The sequence below is a fragment of the Archocentrus centrarchus genome, chromosome 17 (genome assembly GCF_007364275.1).
Source record: "Archocentrus centrarchus isolate MPI-CPG fArcCen1 chromosome 17, fArcCen1, whole genome shotgun sequence".
In the NCBI taxonomy this organism is placed as follows: domain Eukaryota; kingdom Metazoa; phylum Chordata; class Actinopteri; order Cichliformes; family Cichlidae; genus Archocentrus; species Archocentrus centrarchus.
The window spans coordinates 24230218-24244234 of record NC_044362.1 but is presented as its reverse complement, the minus strand read 5'-3'; the positions used below and the strand labels follow the sequence as shown (position 1 = coordinate 24244234).

The window sequence follows — 14017 nt, the reverse complement described above, 5'->3', positions numbered from 1 at the left end:
TTTGTTTTCAGTTTAGTTTGAGTTTGTTTGAAACTCAAACTAAGTCAGCTGTGTTACTTGATTGTTCTGTTGGGCTAGAATTTGACGTTTTATAAAATTGTCTTTCTTAAGCAAAAAAAAAAAATTGTACATGGCAACTGACAGCTTGATCCCCACAGACACACAGCTTTGCAAGTTCATTCAAGTGTTTAGACTAATTTTTAACATCAGCAAAACATAATAGGCTGATGCTGAAAGGAAAGTTTAAAGAAAACAAAAAAAAAAAAGGTTGGACTTGGCAGGATACTCCCCCAGGTGTCTGTATAAGAGTGCTGTGCCTGCACAAGTTGATAGACACAAAGCTACAGTCTACACCTGGAGAAGTGAAGGTGAGTAATCTATTATTTTTTACTAACAGACATATTTGTTTTTATACAGATGATTCATTAATTTATAGGGTCATTAGTACTCCATCAGATTACTTTTAGTACGTTTTGCGGTATTTATAAGGCTAGTTCAATTGATGACAGCACAAAATAATTCAAATAAAGCATTGTGCTATAAATTTGCCAGACAATTTAAACTTTATCTGCTAATATAAACAGATTTGTGACATAAGGAATGTTTATCTGTCCTGAATCCTAAAATTTCCTAAACAATTATGGAAATGAAATGCATATTTATTCGTGTTTTAGGGCCAAATGGCCAAAGCTAAGCAGTCCTGCATTTCCTGATAGGGTGACATTTCTTTACCAGCTAGAATGGTTGGTTTTAAAAGATTAAAGATACAAATAGGTAACACAAACAAAAGCAATGTAAAATATTTGTCCAAGGTTCAAGGTTTCAGGTGTGAATCGGGGAGTCATGGGAGGGGCTGAGGCTAATAACCACAGACTGATAAGGCTTTAAATTATGATTGCAGGGACAAATTTATATTTCTTGACCTTTTTTTTTTTCTTCAGCACCACCACAGCAGACTTCACTATGCGGTTCAACACGCTGTTCTTCCTGCTGAGCCTTTCTTTTCTCTGTCTGGCATTGGCACAAGGTAAGGCAATGTAAAAGAAAGGAATCTGAAAATAGTGTCATATATGCCGCATGCAATAAAGAGGAGTGAAGACACAGCAAAGATAAAATGAGGGTCAAAGAGGCTGGTTTACTGCTGAAGTGTGTGCGTGGGTAGATGTTGCCTCACTGTGTACTTGTCTTGACAGAAACAGATATATTTATGTTGTTCACAAGACTAAACTAGCACTAAACTCTACTGTATTTTTATGATTTCAGTGTCCTATGATGACTGCTGTCTGAAGTATGTGAAATCATTCAAAACCACCATTCAAAAACACGCAGTGAAGTACAAACATCAGAAGACAGATGGGGGCTGCAACATCCCTGCTGTAGTGTAAGTGGATATACACACGTACCAAGGTTATTATAGTTAACTAAGCACTCAAAAAACTGCTTTTGTGATTGTGTTTGTATTGTACATTGTATTCTACAATGTCTTGAAGGGTTCCCCTGACAAATACCCCCTTCACTGTAGTACTACTACTAATAATCTTACAGTGAAACTAGTAAAAGTCTAAGTGGAAAGTAAATATTGTTAAAAAAAAAAAAAAAACTAGCATGAAGTGACAACAAATTTAAAATGAAATGAAAATTAAAACCAAAAAAACTAAACTTCCATAATAAGAACATTTACTCTAAAACTGAATTGAACCTCTCTGAACTCTCAGTGATTTTTTCTTTAATCGATTGTTTTATATTCATCGCCTCTAAGAATCATAACTAAACTGTATCTTTCAGTTTCACCATGAGGAAGGGACGTCTCCTCTGCACAGACCCAAGAGAGAAATGGGTCACTGAACTGATGGAAAGGATTGACCAGAAGGGAGTCAAGAACCAGTCGCAAAAGAAGGTAATTACTAAAAAACAAAAAAAAAACAAACCGTTTTTGGCCTGAGGATTTGCTTTTGAAAACTGATGTTCAAACTGTTGTCTCTTTTCTTAATAGGCACATCACCGACATTCAAACAGAGGCTGAGGACGACTGCCAGCTACAGTGGCCTCGTTCATCTTTCTGCCATTTGCTATCTAATAATAAGCAACATGTGGTTTTATTGGTTTTATGGTGGTCTTTATGGTCTCTTACTGGAGGCGAGTGAGGAGGTCTGCCGAGAAATCTTGTAGCATTACTTTTGCTTTCATTCTGCAAAGATAAGGGTCAAAGGCTTGCAAAGAGTTGCGGTAGCACTTTGCTCTTTAGGGGTTGGACTCTTAAAGCTGAGTAACCACAAAACAAATAATATCATTGCATGGCTGAAAACATTTCACTGAATTCACTGAAAGCATTTGTGACTGTTTCTTGCCTTTTAATACATGAGATATTCAGCAAGCAGCTTAATAATATAAATTCTCATGGAGTGTAATTGATGTACTATTTAGAGTAGCTATCTCTATTGTAATGTGTCCAGATGCCTTTAAAACACTGGTTTATGTGAAAACACAAGTCCTTATGTAAATCCCTTTTGAAATCAGCATCATAAAATAGGAGAAGTCCTGATTTTTTTTTTTCCCCACTTGTTAAATGTTGAACTTTTCACATATTTTCATGTACCTTATGTTTGCACGTTTTATTGTAATGTATGTATTCAAATAAACAACTTTTTTTATCGTGGTCCCAAAGGTTTCGATATTTTCCTTCTGTCACACAGTTATTCACAGTACATGGAAAAGGGAAATGGAGATGAATGCAAGTTTGGACTTGAAAACTTTTAGTATATGCACATTGTTTTGGTATAAAGCACCATGCGTGACAATATATACATGTCTACATGTGGTGTGGTCTCTTCAAGAGGTTTCATGAGGTTGTTTCAATGCTCCTCCCTCACTTAATTCTTATAAAACACTACTAATTCTGGTTGCACGGTCTCTAACATCAGTTTAAATACACTATTTATAGTCCAATATAGATATGTTACCAGTCCCAATCTTAAATGACCTTTGCAGTGTAACTTCTATTTCAATATTTACCAAAAGAGGCCAGCGCAGCCATTTCTATTAAAGTGTGTGTTGGAGTGATGCGTGCATGTGGTTTGCACTTGCAAGAAATACAGAAAATGGCAGAGTTTGTGTCTGTCATTATTGCTGTATTCTTTATTTTTATTGTCTTAGCTTACAGTGCAACTTTAAATTGACTTCCTTTGTGCATGCAATGCACAAATTCTTCGGTCTAATAATAACAAATAAGCCAGTGAAATCTCAAGATGCAAGGTGCAAGGTAGAGAGAGACATCAACAAAAAAAAAAAAAAAACTAAAGAAAGAAATCAGGCACAGGCAAATCTTCAATGAAGTATCTCTGAATGATGATTAACAACACTATGATCTGATCCAGCGCAGTGTTGGGCTCGCTCATTGATCTGTGTCACTGCTGGGACTTGCAAGTGATAAAATCTCCCTGTGAGTAATGCACTGTGTTTCACAGCCTTGCAGAGACTTTGCCTTGCATGCAACAAGATGAAGCAAGCTGTTAAAATATGGTTTATGTACTGATTTTCTTATGTTTGTTGATTAAAGAAGTAGTATGAATGCTGCTGTCAGCTCTTCTCAGCTAATGTGCGCATGAGATTGATTTTAAGTGTTTTTAAAAAAATAAATAAATAAATTTAGCATAGGGCAATGATATTTAAAAACAGAATCATCCATGTATGCTGTTGAAGAATGTATTTGAAAATGTTGCCAACTTAGCTGAAAGGCAAACGTGATGGATAGTCTGACAAAATACAAAATAATTACCAAGACATCAATGGGATAAAAAATATTGATGGACATGCAAAATTACTTTGAGTATGATTAGTTATTCTACCACCATCAGAGGTCAAAGAATCGGGTTGCAGCTTAAAAGGGTTTTTGGTGCTGAGGCTTCACTCCTTCTTGTTTATGCAACAGTAATGCTGATGAATGTGCATGTCGAGGCAGAAAGGACTAGCTGGTTGGCAGCAAGAGCAGAAATTGTAGCATATGTTTTTAAGTTGGAAAAAAAAGGGAGAAAAACATGAAATGATCACTTTACACTGAAACAAAAGTGATACATTACACGAAATGTTTGAAGACATATTAGAAAAGCTGAGGGCATTATGTAAAAACAATAAAAATGGAAATGACAAAGTCAGAGCAGAGATTTGTTTCCTGTTCATATTTGCTTTATAGCTGCTGCAGGTAATTATCCATTTTGTGAAGTCATCAATAAAATGGAAAATTAATGTTTGCCACCCATTTATCATTTGTTTCATTTTGTTTTGAAAAATTGCAAAGTGAAACAGATTTATTGCCAAAGACTGCCATGTGTGATGGAATAACATTGCCTATAAATTATGGTTCTTATGAAGGTGTTAAAAAGGGAACTGGATCAAGAAACTAGATGAAAGCAGTCGAAGAACATTACACATTGCAAAGTTATTTGAAACTGACATTATATTTATTACTGTGATAATTTAGGACCCTAATCAAACTCGAAAACTTGTCATAACATCTACTTCATTACATGCTGATCAGTGAATGTATCAAATAAAAAATATTCTTTTAATGCATGGTAGTAATATGTATCAGAACTATAGTGAGTGCTGCCATAGAGTCGTGGATAGTATGTAGATTTCAGGAAATCAAATATCAAAAGGTAAAAATTTACACACATTTTTGTTATTGTAAATACAGTACACAAAAGAACAAAATTCAGAAGTTATCAAAAATAACTGCCTAATACAGACCCAGGCATTGTATGACCCACAGGTCACATTCTGCTCATTGGTTGTCTCTGACCAGCCTGCCAGAGTTCAATGGGAATTTAGTATATATATATCTGTATTAGTATAAATCAGCAGTTTGTCAGATTTCAATCATGAAATACAGTACTCTGATAAACTCCCTATCAGAAGATGGCTTACTATTTTTTGCAATTTTGTGGGAAATGAAGAGATGTGAGTTTGAGCTCCAAAAGATGTCAGTTCAGATTAAAAAATATAAAGCAGAATATCAGACTTTTTAACAAGACATGGACTTGTAAGTATTTATTTACTGAACTCTGAGGCAAAGTTGTGTGTTTAGTTTGTGGAGAGCCTAGAAATACAAGACCTTGACTAATGTAGAGCAGGGCTGGGCATCTGAACCTTTACACACAAAAGCAGCAAGAACTTTACAAATCCAAAGATGGAGCAGTAATTTTTCCCACAATCTGGAGCATCAGTTGAAAAACAAAGCAGACAATTTTGACTTTTTGGTCTTGGCTCTGGATGAGAGCTGTGATGTCCACGACAGAGCCCATCTTTGTACGTGGAATAGCGTAAGAGTTTGAGATTAAAGAGGAGCTGGCAGCAATGTGCTCAATGAAAGGGACTATGACATGGAAAAGATCACAGAAGAAACTGCATGCTTAGATAGGCTTGGGCTGAAATGGAGCAAACTGACAGGTGTTACAACCAATGGCTGCCCAAACCTGATAGGGAAAAAAGTCAGACTTTTGAAGTGGCTGCAAGACAAAGTGACTGAAATGGACCCAGAACTTTATACATTGTGTTATACACCAGGAGGTGTGTGAGTCAGTGCTAAAAATTAACCATATTGTTTATGTTGTATCTGGAATAGACATTGCACTTGTTCAAGGCCAAAACAGGTTAGATTTCTCTCACTGAACATGAAAAAGAACTGAAAGCATGCAGATAAAGTAATTATCACTGCAAAAGCAAGCGTGCGCACTCAGCAGAAAGTCACAAGTCTCTGAAATTTTGCAATTGTGCTGACAAGTGGTGAGAAGTGTTTTGGGGGATAGTGATTAAATAATGAAAAAATGTTGGTGTTTTACTGTGCCTAGTTTACATTTTCATTGCCTAATTGTAACATGTACAGTAGCAGTTTATAAAGACATAAAATTAATATTAAGCCAAATTTAATTCAGTTCATTGGTGCTCCTAATAGTCCCAGTTTCTCTTGTGGCCCCACAATAAAATTAATTGCCCACCCCGGGCTAATTCAGTCACTTTCTGTAGAGTTGCAACGATTGACTGCCCAGGAACCAGAATCCACTGATTTCCAGCAATCTTCACAAGACTAGTGACCAGCAACTGGTTGGTTAGCCTACCGTATGTCTGATTACGAGCATGACTGTTTCATGCATAGGGAAGATGCACACAGCAGCACAGGTATATAGTTGTGCACACACTCACAGCCACGTGCAAACATGCTATTAGCATGGAAGCTCTTCATTGTGAAACCATGTGTGGCATTTGGCATTGAAGGAAAAAGGAGGAAGTAACTATGGGGGAGCAGATGTGAACTGGGATCAGACCAGTGGAGTGAAGTGGGTGCACACTTACTGATGTGAAATAAAGATTTGCTTTTAATCATCAGTGAATGAAAATTTTGTCTTTTGCTAGTAACCTGTCATGGGTGTGACACATTCCTAACATCACACCTAATCAGGCTCACCCTCAGCCAGCTGAATTTGATATTTTTTAAAAAGCTGACAAAGGCAAAGTGGCTAAAGATAAAGCTAGTCAGAACACAGAGCCAAACACAAGCCAGCAGCCTTGGTATGAGCAAAGGATCAAAGCCGTTACAGGAGATTTATGGAGACTAGCAGAAAAGAGAAAAGGGCGGATGTTCTACCATCTGTTGAAGTTTTAAACTTACTGAAAAACAATCTAAGTAACTGACAGGTGTTTGGTTTTGAATATCACTTTGGGCAAGCTACATATTACTATGCCCGCAATATAAAATTTATGTTTTTATAAGAAATAAACATGAAATTCAATGAAAACCCCTAAAAACAGAAACACATTATGTTAGAACCAACTGACACTCATTTACTGAGATTCCTCTTACCTTACTGAAAGATGAACCCGGTTCACTGTCAGCCCTCATAACATTTCTGTCAGGCTCAGTTGGTTTAAACGCAACTCACATTGTAAAAATCACAAAAGTTTGCCAAGTATGGTCACAGAGTATGACACTGTGTACACTGGCATTCACAGTGACCTCTACAATCCAAAAGCTGCTCAAAAGTGAAACCATTTCACCCTTTTACCAATCTCACATGACAATAAATAGATAGATAGATAGATAGATAGATAGATAGATAGATAGATAGATAGATAGATAGATAGATAGATAGATAGATAGATAGATAGATAGATAGATAGATAGATAGATAGATAGATAGATAGATAGATAGATAGATAGATAGATAGATAGATAGATAGATAGATAGATAGATAGATAGATAGATAGATAGATAGATAGATAAAAATAGAGACATTTATGGGGCCATATATGGATTCACTGGCAGGTCTTTATTAAGCTAAGTAAATGCTTTCTGGCTCCTAGAAACTGTACCCATCTTCTCATCTCATGATTGTTTTTCAGGCCAACAAACAAACAAACAAAGCTTTCCAACTTTGGAGCTATGCTCTTTGGTTTCTTTAAGAAACAAAAACTACATGATGATACAGACCACAGAGTGGCGCTTGTTTAGCAAGCCATCTGAGCTTGCTCTCCATCTGAGTCTGTTCTGAGACTCTCTGGTGCATGTCTGAATGTAACCCACAGCTTCCACAGACCTCTTCTTCTGGATTCGATGCAGCAAAATCCGATATGTACCGGTTATCGGGCTTTGCAAGTTTAGGTTGTTGTTGAGAAGGTGAACTTTGGTGATGCCGAGATCCTCCAGCATTGCTTTTAAATTTAGATCATCTGAAGTGAGGATGTAGTTGGGCTCAGCCAGATGGGAGGGTGTAGGCCTACAAGGTGGGTAGGCCTGGGGGTATTCGATGCCTCTCATCCAGTCACTCTCCATGATCTGTGTCATAGTAAGGCGATCCACAGGAACTTGCCTCAAGAGACCCTTAATAATCTCCTGGCATGACTGGGGCACATAAGAGGGAATTGTATATGAGCCCTGCAGGATGCAGCACTTAAGCTTGCCTGTGTTAGTGGCTTTGAACGGCATTGTGGCGGTCACCATGAAGTAAAGCAAAATACCCAGTGCCCAGAGATCTACATACCGACCAATGTAGCCTTTCTCTTTGAACAGCTCAGGGGCTGCATAAGGTGGAGAACCACAGAATGTGTGGAGGACATCGCTGGGGCAGCAGGATGTACTAAAACCAAAGTCACCCACTTTAATGCAGTACGTGCTGGTATAAAAGACATTCTCAGCCTTCAGGTCCCTGTGGACCATATTATTATCATGCTGGGAAAAGGAAAAGAAAGATTGTTATAGTCACATTTTTTTTAATAACTTCAGAACTGACAGTACTCCATGTGATAAGTAATACTAAAGTATGAGAATACTACTGCTATACTACTACAAATAAATAAAAATCATGAACTTAAGCCTCACTTTATTTTCCAGAAAATTCTTAATAACGTTCAGCTGAATGTTTGTCTTACCATATGTCTGACTGCAGACAGGACCTGTGAAAACACAAGCTTGCTCTCCAGGTCTGACAGGCGCCCCCTGCTGCTGATACGAGAGAACAGCTCCCCTCCACTGGCATACTCCATCACCAGGTAGAGCCGCTTGAATGTTTCCACCACCTCATACAGGCGTACTATGTTTGGGTGGGTCAGCTTCTCCATGCAAGAGATTTCAGAGGCAAAAAGATCCTGGGAGCGTTTGTCCAGACGCACCTTATCCAGGATTTTTACAGCCACTCGTTCTGTCAGGTGGGAAGGAAACAAGGGGAAAAAAGAGTGAGGAAACAAGGAATAAACACACTTTACCCAAGTTTCTTTTCTACCTATTTATTCCTATAAAAATGAGTGTCAGCATCATTGCTATATTGCCCAGCCGCTGGCTGCTAAGCCCAAAACAGTATGGATTAGTGGGTAGCTGGCTGAGATTAGTTATGTCTTCTGACATCTGCAATTACCCAGACTGACTGAAGTGATGTCTATACATTCAACTGAAAGCTTATATCTAACAGGTGAATCAGGTCATTTGGCACAAAAGCCCCCAAATGCAGCTCTATAGCATATAAGCATATAAATAACAGGTAGACATAAGAAAGACCTCCCTATAAAATACCTGCATAGCTTGATTTTACACCTTTATCACATTCTTATAGTATGTCTTTAGTTTTCATTCTATCGAAATGGGAAATGCGATTTAATTTAAAGACACAGATTTATGTATTCAGTGTTGGTAAGCTAATTTGACCCACTTCACTGCCCACATGTGCTTTGGTGCTTTATATATGGGATATATGGCAGATGTAGCCTTTTCTGACCAGTTCATCAATAAACCCTCACTTTAATTGCACATTGCTTCTTTAGCAAACCAATCAGATATATTATATTCATGTTAATGAACTTGGCTCATGCATGTTTTTCCATTTTAATTAACATGAAATTATTTAGAAATTAAACCTTGATGTAAGCTTGATTTTTTATGTAAAAATGTGATGTAATAACAGTGATTTTAAATCTACGGCCTATAGACAACCTGATCAACCAAGCTGTGAAAATGGAGTTTTATAAAAAAGACAAAGCATCCAAAATCTCACCTTTGGTCAGATCATGAATTCCCAATCTAACCTGGGAGAAGTTTCCAGACCCGATCTGCCCTCTCAGCTCATAAAGCCCTACTCGGCGTCCAAATATCAGGTCATTCATCACCCTCTCTGAATGGGTCAGATCATACAAGGCCTTTCCAAATGATGTGTGCTGCATCGCTGCCTCATCCTTTGCCGCATTCCCTTTTGTCCCCACCTTTGTGCCCAAATTTGGAGACATCACGGTGAAAACGTCTTCCTGGCGAGGAATTGTCTTCAAGTGCGCCCCTGAGAAGAAGAAAGGAATCCAGCTGTTATACTATGGGATGGCACAAGAGTTATTTGGAATAATTATTTCTGTATTAGATTTAATCTAATAAACATGTACACATAAAACACAATCCTGCAATTAAAAATGTTTAAATCAAACAACAACAAAAAAACTACATCTTTGTACTCACATGTTTTCCCTTTTATGTTCTTTTTACTCCTTTCTACATTTATGGCATTATTTCTGTTGTTCAAATACATGATTCTTTTTCCCTGGCACCAGAGGGCACTCCAAGTTTCTTTGCTTTCTGTCTTGTTGGAGATTTTAGAAAATGAAAAGGTGATAAATGGTCAAGAAAATAAACTTCCACAAAACAACTGGAGGAAAAAGATCGTCTGAGCAAATATGAGCAGTATGATAGGAGTTGAAAACCATTTGCATGCATCAGAAAAAATACTCCGAGAAGAAGTTTCTTGGGCGATGAGCTGCCTGTCCAGATGCTGCTACTTCACAACTGTGCCAGCTCTCTCTCTGTACTGCAGTATGTCTCCTGGTGTATAATCCGGAAATACATCATAACGCTGTGTAATCCCTGAGTGTTGGACTCCTCACGAGCAGACAGGGAGACAGGATTTAAAAGCTTCTTTAACCCCTAGACATGAACTTACCCCTGGAAATCATTATTAGAGGTCAGCCAGCTGGGGAAAGGGGACAGCTGTGTCTTTCATGGTTCAGCTGCGCAAGCATTCCTCAGATTGTGGCCTTTATTGAACACAAACACTGAACAAATGTTTGTGTTTTGCATTACAAATTAAATATTTAATCTTAAGAATTCTCATACTTGTCAGATAAAATAAAACAACAATAATCATTTTAATTTTATCCACTAAGTCAAATTTTAAAAAATGCATTTCTGCACTCAGCTTCACTCAGCCAAAAGCTAAAAGGAGTGAGAAAAGAAGGTGAGTGCCTTCTGAATGGGCTACAGAGCAACATAGTGACCCAGACACTGACCATGACACCAGACAGACACTTGGCCAGACAGTCCACACGCTGATATGTGTTATCAGTCAGTCCCATCAACCTCTGCTACCCAGACTGGACACAGGGACCGTCTGGCAGTCACCGTGCATAAGCTGCTTGTTCATGTCACAAGTGAGTCTCTATAATCCAATCTCAACCTCAGTGATCATCCAAGCACGTGTATTGTAGTCCTCTGATAAGGAAAGGTTTACTGGAGAGACAGAGGTGTGTCTGCGAATGTGAATTTACAACCACACAACTATTTTTTGACACAATATCAGGCCTAGGTTCTAAGATATCTGTGATCTATTAGCAAATGAATAAAACAATATTCAATTAACTGAATACAGCTGGGTGATTAAATAGGAAAGGTTGTTTAATGGTAAGCCAAATGGGCCAATGTCAGTACTGGAAGATAATGCAGTCGAATGACTATGAGAAAAAATTTGGGATATGGATTATGCCAAAGTATTCCAAAGATTTGTATGTATTTCAATGACCTGTAGATTATTTTCACAAGAACTTCAAAATGTGAGTAAAATAGCCACCAATAATGCTTTTTAAATTTTTAAATGGGAACCAACTGATGGCCAAACATTCTCCCCAGTAACAGCTGGTCTGGAGCTTTTCTCTACTTTCACACAGTCACAACTGAGCTGATTTTTTTTTTGTCTGTTTCTAAGGCGAAGAAAAAACTAAATCCAAAGTTCAATTCTTAATCATTCACCAATAAAATGGAAATTTAAACATAAGAAACAAGCTCATCTCATTAACCTCCATCTATGGAGGAAGAGGTGGGATCCTGATACTGGACATTGTGATCAGACAGCATGCCAGAAAGCGGCACTTTATTTAACACTGATCATCAGTAACATTAAAACTACTTACAGGTGATGTGAATAACCTTGACTATCTTGTTGGAATGCAAAGTTCTGCTGAAAAAACTCTTTGCGTTCATATAAATGTTATTTTGACATCCACCTAAACACAGACGCAGACCAAGCATGCATAGGCAGTGGCCTACCCCACCAAGACACTTCAGCCACCACACAACAACAATAACAACAACAACAAAAAACTTGCTCAGGAATGACTCAAACACACAATAAAGACCCACAGGCATGGGGCCAGCCTCAAAACTTCCCAGATCCCAGTCTGATTTATGCAGTGTGCCAGAACAAACCCAATTCTGGAGTCTTCACCCCACAACACAGTACACATGGTACTCAGCTGCCAATGTACCATCGCCACCTAAAGAACATTCCAAAAGATTGCAATACCCTGCAGGTCAGAGCAGTGTGGTGGTATGAAGAGAACCTACACAATACTGGGAAGGTGGTTTGTTATGGCGTGGGCAGCGGCCAAATCCTTGCATGGGAAAACAGATGCTCCCGTTCTCCATGAGTCCCCAAGTGTCCTGTGGTCAAGCTTTGGTGAGAAGAAATATTGGAGCCCAGAGGCATTTGCATATTGTTTGTGACTGGCAACACAGCTGGTGCCAAACTGTAGATGTCTTTGCTGCTCCTTTGGAACCTGGTGCATGCTCTCGATATCCTTCTGCCCTACATGCCCTGTGTTCACCTCAGCTGATTTGTTGTGGCTGACAATGTTTTGAGCTTTATAAACAATCTCCCATAAGTTTCTTGAATGTGTGACTCAACCTTGATAACCTATGCGGATAGACTGCATTAATACAAGTTCTTCCCCTTAGGGCCAGAAACCTAATTTGAAACCCAAAAGCAGAACAACATACATTGTGATCTAATCAAATCAAGTAACTACTATGATTGTAGTACTACCAAAATTATGATAGAATTTCAAAGAGATGTGCAGTAAATTAAAGAAAGGAATCAACAGCTGAAACTACTGTGGCCTGTCACCTTAATCGAGGTGCCTGAGTGCTGATGGTAGTCTCAGAGGTGATCCTGTTGATCCTGGTGAAAATGAGGGGATTATATCAACACATCAAAGAAGGATTAACACCGTATCGAGATACTAATTGAAAATGAGGAAAATGCCAAGATGGCCAAACAGCTAAAAGCTGAAGCCATGATATCTGAAGAGGACACCGAATCAGTGTGTTGTTGACCTGACAAAACCTCCAGATGCATCCACTTGGCTCTTATACCGCGTTTTCAGTTAAGTTTCATTAATATTAATATTAATATTGATATAAACTTGCATTTCTAGAAGCCTGTTCATTTTGTATTATGAGTATTTAATCTTTGCACTTTCAATGAAGGTTAAAAGAAGAGGGCTGTTCTGAGGGGTTTGGCCATTTGGTGTCATCTTGAATAAACACAAAAGGTGCTGGAGCTTTCTAAGGGTGAGGCTTCAAGCCCCCATGCTGATTGTGTTTATGTGTTTGGGCCAGATTTTGTTTTAAGTCGGAGGTGCTAAACACCTTCCCCCTGAGATAAAAGATGATTAATGCCTTTTAATGAGCGGCACTTTAATGGCTCAGGGATACTTAAGCACTTCATCAGGGTGAGCTGAGGCCTGGTTGACACACTTTAGCCAGTGGGTCCCCTTGCAGCAGGATCAGAAAAGCTGTAGAGATTTGCTTTGAAGTTGGCTTCTGCCCAGAGAAGCATGGAAATTTGATTAGCTCTCGCATTTTTTTTTTTTTTTTGACACCACCCCTCTTTGAGGATTTTGGGTGACATTTGGGGCTAAAGCTCAATCCCTTATAAATATCTGAGGCAGAGCAGAGGGGCACTCAGGATCTGGAGGTTGAGGAGCAGATTTGGACTAAAGCCATGGATATACCCCAACCTTTCCTCCTCTGTCTGTGTGTCCTCCACTTGACATGTAAGTACTGTTTGCGTTTTCTATTTCACTGCAGCTGTGATATGTGGAGCAGAAGATATTTGCTGACTTAAACACAAATTTGCAACAAATCTGCTCAAATATACTAATAATTGCCTTTTAAATGCAAGTAGTGGAGGATGTGATGCTGAGTTCATGGAGGGATCAATTCACTTACAATGTAACCACATGTAACCAAATTTTAAAGTTTTTTATGATTGAGAATGATATTTCTTGTAAAAAAAATTTATTAATAATGAGTGTCTTATAATAATTAAAACAAAACTTAGAAGAAAACTGATGACTGTAAATAAGTTTTAACCAAAGTGCAGTTCCACTTTGAATCACCAGGGGAAATGTTATGTGCTACTTCTTGTGTTTTCCAGTGAC

At 38.3% G+C, this 14017-nt stretch overlaps 2 protein-coding genes across 3 annotated transcripts; one reads left to right on the top strand and one right to left on the bottom strand.

The window, feature by feature from the left end:
- The first annotated feature begins 318 nt into the window (after positions 1-318).
- Positions 319-2664, top strand: ccl25a (chemokine (C-C motif) ligand 25a). Its single transcript, XM_030752578.1, has 5 exons — positions 319-368; positions 942-1027; positions 1264-1381; positions 1786-1897; positions 1994-2664. The coding sequence occupies exons 2-5, from the start codon at positions 964-966 to the stop codon at positions 2021-2023; spliced, it is 324 nt and encodes a 107-aa protein (XP_030608438.1). The 5' UTR covers positions 319-368; positions 942-963; the 3' UTR covers positions 2024-2664.
- A 941-nt stretch (positions 2665-3605) lies between these two features.
- LOC115796317 (serine/threonine-protein kinase NIM1-like) lies at positions 3606-10416 on the bottom strand. 2 transcript variants are annotated; one of them, XM_030752660.1, is made up of 5 exons: positions 10229-10416; positions 9987-10107; positions 9538-9813; positions 8423-8691; positions 3606-8222 (listed from the first exon to the last, which is right to left on the bottom strand). In XM_030752660.1, the coding sequence occupies exons 1-5, from the start codon at positions 10235-10237 to the stop codon at positions 7467-7469; spliced, it is 1431 nt and encodes a 476-aa protein (XP_030608520.1). In that variant the 5' UTR covers positions 10238-10416; the 3' UTR covers positions 3606-7466. The 2 variants fall into 2 exon arrangements, with proteins under 2 accessions (XP_030608520.1, XP_030608521.1); XM_030752661.1 differs by having other exon boundaries at positions 9987-10416.
- Between the last annotated feature and the right edge of the window lie 3601 nt (positions 10417-14017).